This window comes from Puccinia triticina, chromosome 17A, assembly GCF_026914185.1.
Source record: "Puccinia triticina chromosome 17A, complete sequence".
In the NCBI taxonomy this organism is placed as follows: Eukaryota; Fungi; Basidiomycota; class Pucciniomycetes; order Pucciniales; family Pucciniaceae; genus Puccinia; species Puccinia triticina.
Genome location: NC_070574.1, coordinates 539172 through 545171, shown reverse-complemented (window position 1 = coordinate 545171; position 6000 = coordinate 539172). Strand labels below are relative to the sequence as shown.

Here is a 6000-nt window from a genome sequence, read left to right as displayed (position 1 = left end):
AGAGCCGGGTGGCTGGTGAGCTCCATGTGTGGCGGAGCGGCTTTTAGAGTATGATCGCTAGTCAACATTACGATGAATGGAGCGAATGATGTGATCCTTCGAGTGGTTTACGAACTGAGTATCTGTTATTTTACGTGCAAGAGCTGTAGCGCAGTGGGACTCATAACCTGATGAAATGAATCATCTGGAACAGCAGAACAGCGGTGCGGGTGAGTTCGTGGAAGGATGAGGAAAAGACCTTCCACGTCTGCTGCCCAGGTGAATAGACTACACTACAAGAGATGTCACAGAGTGTGAAAGTGATGTGAAGGTTGGAAGCAGAGAAAACACAGAAGACAAAGGAAACACAGAACAGAAACCTCAACAAACCATTCCTACTTTTCTATCCATGCCCATGGGAGGTACCGAAAGTCATTTAGGTGTGGCTAAAGCTAAAGAGGCGGCAGCAGAGTCACAAGAATCCAATTCAGTTTTGGATTTAACTTCAGACTTTTCTGCTCCGTATGTTGTTGGATCAAGTAGTGATCATCATCCTAGTGGTTCGACTTCCAGTTCTCAGGGAGTATATGACCATGCCCATCTGGCACCTTCACCAGTTGAAGACCCGTCCATTTCTGTATCATCTCACAACTTAAACTCAAACACCGCTTCCCCTCAAAACTTTCCCCTGATGGATTCTGAGATTGACAAACGCGTTGCAAGTTTTCAAACGTATATCGAGTCAATTGCTGAGATTAAACCAACGGATCCAATATATTTGAAAAATTGGGAATTCAGAACTATTTGCAAGGCTCGAACAGATGTGACTCAAGATGTAGATACACTAACAAAGCTCTACAGAATATTAATTGAAGAAATGTGGAAATCACACGTGACAACGCTCTGCCCAAGTCCTGATTTAGATTACAAGATCGAATTTGAAAGGCTCTTTGGCTGGCTGAAAATGCAAATGTTTACACCAGAAGAAGGTCTCCCAATCCATGGTTGGATGAACTATAAGGAGCAAATGCCCTGGTGGGATAGATTTCAGGGGAGACATGCAGATTATAATAAGGTCCAGACCTACCTATTGAGATACTTCTCTCAAGAGGTAAAACCTGTTCATCAGTTATCATATGGGAGTATAGTCCCAGAGCTGCTAAGGGTATACTCCAATTATGTCAGAGGTGAGCATTCATTAGGGGGGTTCACAATATAATTTTACAAAAATTTAGAGCCAATTTTAGGGCCTTTACATGTTACAAAAATTTGCTTCAAATTAGAGTGAATTTCTATTGTGAATCCCCCTTTCAATATAATTGTCAAGCTATTTTTACTGACACAATATACTGATCAATTGAATTGAATAAATTTTGTTTGTGGACATGAACCATGGTAAAAATAACACCAACCTGATCAATAATGTACTGGATTTTCCAAAAAAAAAAAAAAAAGAAAAGAAAAAATTCACTACTCTATGTTCTACGCCACTCAAGAATGAATGACTGGCATAGCTTTAGTACCCTGGTGAAATTCTTTTCAGACATGACAAAGAGGGAAACTAAGGCAAAAGCATTAGAAGGTTTTGAAAGCAAACACTGGGATGATTTTGAAGCAAAACTGAAGGAAAGGTTTCCTGAAGGAGAATTCTCTGCAAAAGAGATTGAATTTATCAATCAACTTGACAATGATACATCACTTGCACTTTTCAACAGAAATGGCTTCAACTATCTTCAGCCTGTTAAAAATAATTCTGAAACACCATTTACAACACCTGAAATCATGAAAGCAATGAAATATCTGTTCAATAATCTTGAATTAAGCATTGAAAAGATTACAAAACCACCATTTGAATTTGAATATCAAGGAGATGTGAAAAAGAAGTTTTTCAGATGGTTTGGTGATTATCTTATTCTGATACCAGAAATAGGAGGTGATATGCCCCTCCTTGGCAGGATCTCTCATGTGAGGAATATTGCAGGCATGATGAGTTTCAGGCCGTTTGAAGGGGAGTTATACAAATTCATCTCAGGCTCAAGATCAGGATCATTAGAAGAATCCACTGCACAAATTATGACATTTTACTTGAAAAACTTTGACAATGACAGATACAATGAAATAGCTAGGATTCAAAACTGCCTTGCTTTACGGCTCAAAAGAAACCTTTTTCACCTCCTTTCTCACCTTTTTTCACTGGCAGGATTGAAAAGATTTTTTTTCAAGTAGTGAATTGTTCTGCTATTTTGTCTTTGCTTTCTATCTTTTCTTCAATCTACAAAAAATTAAAACCTGATGAATTCTCATTATATTTTCATACTAACTCATCTGTGAATATTTATATATTTTCATTTTATATGATATCTGAAGTTTTTAGGAGGTGATGGATCAGGATTACATGTTTCCATGTCCTCAAGATAGAGATGTGGAAGCGGACCCAGGTGCTTCACCCATTTTCCCCAAAAAACAGGCACCCGGCACCGCATCCGCCACTTGTCTGTGGGTGCACGCGGTGTACTAGCGGCACTTAGTGACTCTTTCACATGAATTTGCCGCGCTAGACACACTGTTGGATTGCATGTAATCCAAGAGCACAAATGTGGTGCTGTGAGTGAGATTGATTAGCCGCAGGCGGCATCAGGCAGCAAGGCTGGATCCCTGATGGGTTATGGGGTGAAAGCCCCAACCAAGCCCTCCCCTCCCCCCCTTTGCCATTGAGTCTCCAGAATCATAAGTTGATGGATTAAACACCAGGAAAAGACAATGATCACTTGCCTACAAGTGACATGAGAAAGTACAAAGGCCCCTTTGTACTTTGCTATGTCACTTGCAGACAAGTGATGATTGTTTTTTCCTGGTGAAGTGAGGGCCCAATTACAAACAAGTCATGATATTGGTACCAGAATGTTCATCCATTTACAAAGATTATTTTGGTATAGCTTTCATGTATGGAGATGCCCAATGGGAGCTGCTATAGTCTGACTCTGATTAGTCTCAAAATATTGCCTAATTGGGTATTTTTTGGTGTTTCTGCCACTGTAACTCAAACCGCAATGGGAATGATTTCATGATATTGATACCATTATAATAAGATGTTGAGAGAGTAATTTGGGTCAGCTCTTGACCTTGAAAATTCCAAAATGTGGCAGCTACAGTCTCATGGGTCTCAAAATATCACCAAATTGGGCTTTTCTTTCTGTTTCTGCCACCATATCTCAACCGGGAATGGTGATTATTTCATGATATTGGTACCAGAATATTCATCCATTTCCAAAGATTATTTTGGTATACCTTTCATGTATGTAAATTCCCAAAAGGAGCTGCTATAGTCTGTTTAGTGTCAAAATATTGCCTAATTGGGTATTATTTGGTGTTTCTACCACTGTATCTCAACCAGCAATGGGAATGATTTCATGATTTTGATACGATCATGATAAGACGTGTTGAGAGATTAATTTGGGTCAGCTCTTGACCATGAAAATCCCAAAATGTGACAGCTACATTCTCATGAGTCTCAAAATATCACCAAATTGGGGTTTTCTTTGTGTTTCTGCCACTATATCTCAACCGGGAATGGTAATTATTTCATGATATTAGGACCAGAATATTAATGCATTTCCAAAGATTATTTTGGTATAGCCTTCATGTATGGAAATGCCCAAAAGGAGCTGCTATAGTCTGATTAGGTTCAAAATATTGCCTAAGTGGGTATCTTTTGGTGTTTCTGCCACTGTATCTCAACCAGCAATGGGAATGATTTCATGATATTGATATCATTATGATGAGATGTTTTGAGAGATTAATTTGGGTCAGCTCCTGCCCATTAAAATACCAAAATGTGGCAGCTACAGTCTCATGGGTCTCAAACAATCACCAAATTAGGTTTTTCTTTGTGTTTCCGCCACTATATCTCATCCAGGAATTGTGATCATTTCATGATATTGGTACCAGAATATTGATAAGTTTCCTAAGGTGATTATGGTATAGAGTTCATGGATTTAAATTCCAAAAAGGAGCTGCTATAGTCCAATTAGTCTCAGAATATTGCCTAATTCGGCATTTTATGGTGGTTCTGCCACTGTACCTGAACCAGGGCTAATATTTATATCATGAGATTGATACCATTATAGTAAGACATGTTGAGAGATTAATTTGGGTCAGCTCTTGACCATGAAAATCCCAAAATGAGGCAGCTACAGTCTCATGAGTCTCAAAATATCACCAAGTTGGGCTCTTCTTTCTGTTTCTGCCACCATACCTCAACCAGGAATGGTGATTATTTCCTGATATTGGTACCAGAATATTCATTCATTTCCAAAGATTATTTTGGTATACCTTTCATGCATGGAAATTCCCAAAAGGAGCTGCTATAGTCTGATTAGTCTCAAAATATTGCCTAATTGGGTATTTTTTGGTGTTTCTGCCACTGTATCTCAACTTAAAATGGGAATGATTTCATCATATTGATACCATGATGATAAGAAATGTTAAAAAAATTTGAGTCAGCTCTTGACCATGAAAATCTCAAAATGTGGCAGCTACATTTTCATGAGTCTCAAGATTTCACCAAATTGGGGCTTCCTGTGCGTTTCTGCCACTATATCTCAACCGGGAATGGTAATTATTTCATGATATTGGGACCAGAATATTCATCCATTTCCAAATTTTATTTCGTTATAGCTTTCATGTATGGAAATGCCTAAAAGGAGCTGGTATAGTCTTCTTAGTCTCAAAATATTGTCTAATTGGGTGTTTTTTGGTGTTTCTGCCACTGTATCTCAACCCGCAATGGGAATGATTTCATGATATTGGTCAACACACTATACCGTAAGAATCTTTGGAAATGGATGAATATTATTTTACCAATATCATGAAATAATCACCTTTTGCGGTGGATATATAGTGACAGAAACAGAAAGAAAACCCCAATTTGATGATATTTTGAGGCACATCAGACTCTACCTGCCACATTTTGTGATTTTGATGGTCAAGAGCTGCCCCCATTTAATCTCTCAGCATCTCTTATCATTTTGTTATCAATATCATGAAATCATTCCCATTGAGGGTTGAGATACAGTGGCAGAAACACCAAAAAATACCCAATTAGGCAATATTTTGAGATTAATCAGACTATAGCAGCTCCTTTGTGGGATTTCAATTTATGAACGCTATACCAAAATAATCTTTGAAAATGGATGGATATTTTGATACCAATATCATGAAATAACCACCATTCCTGGTTGAGATATAGTGGCAGAAACACAAAGAAAAACCTAATTTGGTGATATTTTGAGACAACAAGACTGTAGCTGCCACATTTTGGGATTTTCAGGGCAAGAGCTGACTCAAATTTATCTCTCAAAATCTCCTATCATAATGGTATCAATATCATGAAATCATTCCCATTGTGGTTTGAGATACAGTGGCAGAAACACCAAAATATACCCAATTAGGCAATATTTTGAGACTAATCAGACTATAGCAGCTCCTTTTTGGGATTTGGATACATGAAATCTAGACCAAAATAATCCTTGGAGATGAATGAATATTCTGGTCCCAATATCATGAAATAATCACCATTCCTGGTTGGGATATAGTGGCAGAAACACAAAGAAAACCCCAATTTGATGATATTTTGAGACCATGAGACTGAAGCTGCGACATGTTGGGATTTTCATGGGTAAGAGCTGACTCAAATTAATCTCTCAGCATCTCTTACTATCATTGTATCAATATTGTGAAATCATTCCCATTGCGGGTTGAGATACAGTGGCAGAAACACCAAAAAATACCCAGTTAGGCAATACTTTGAGACTAATCAGACTATAGCAGCTCCTTTTGGGCATTTCCATAAATGAAAGCTATACCAAAATAATCTTCGGAAATGTATGAGTATTCTGGTACCAATATCATGAAATAATCACCATTCCTGGTTGAGATATGGTGGCAGAAACAGAAAGAAAAGCCCAATTTGGTGATATTTTGAGACTCAGGAGACTGTAGCTGCCTCATTTTGGGATTTTC

General features: G+C 38.1%; 1 protein-coding gene across 1 annotated transcript in view; it reads left to right on the top strand.

Annotated features, from left to right (window-relative positions):
• Positions 1-394: 394 nt before the first annotated feature.
• PtA15_17A41 (uncharacterized protein) overlaps positions 395-6000 on the top strand; it is a gene marked incomplete at both ends in the record, with an annotated part of 38708 nt that continues 33102 nt past the window's right edge. The window contains one exon of the mRNA XM_053164535.1: positions 395-1166. Within this exon, the coding sequence (XP_053028115.1) occupies positions 395-1166 (772 nt within the window). The remainder of the gene's footprint in view (positions 1167-6000) is intronic.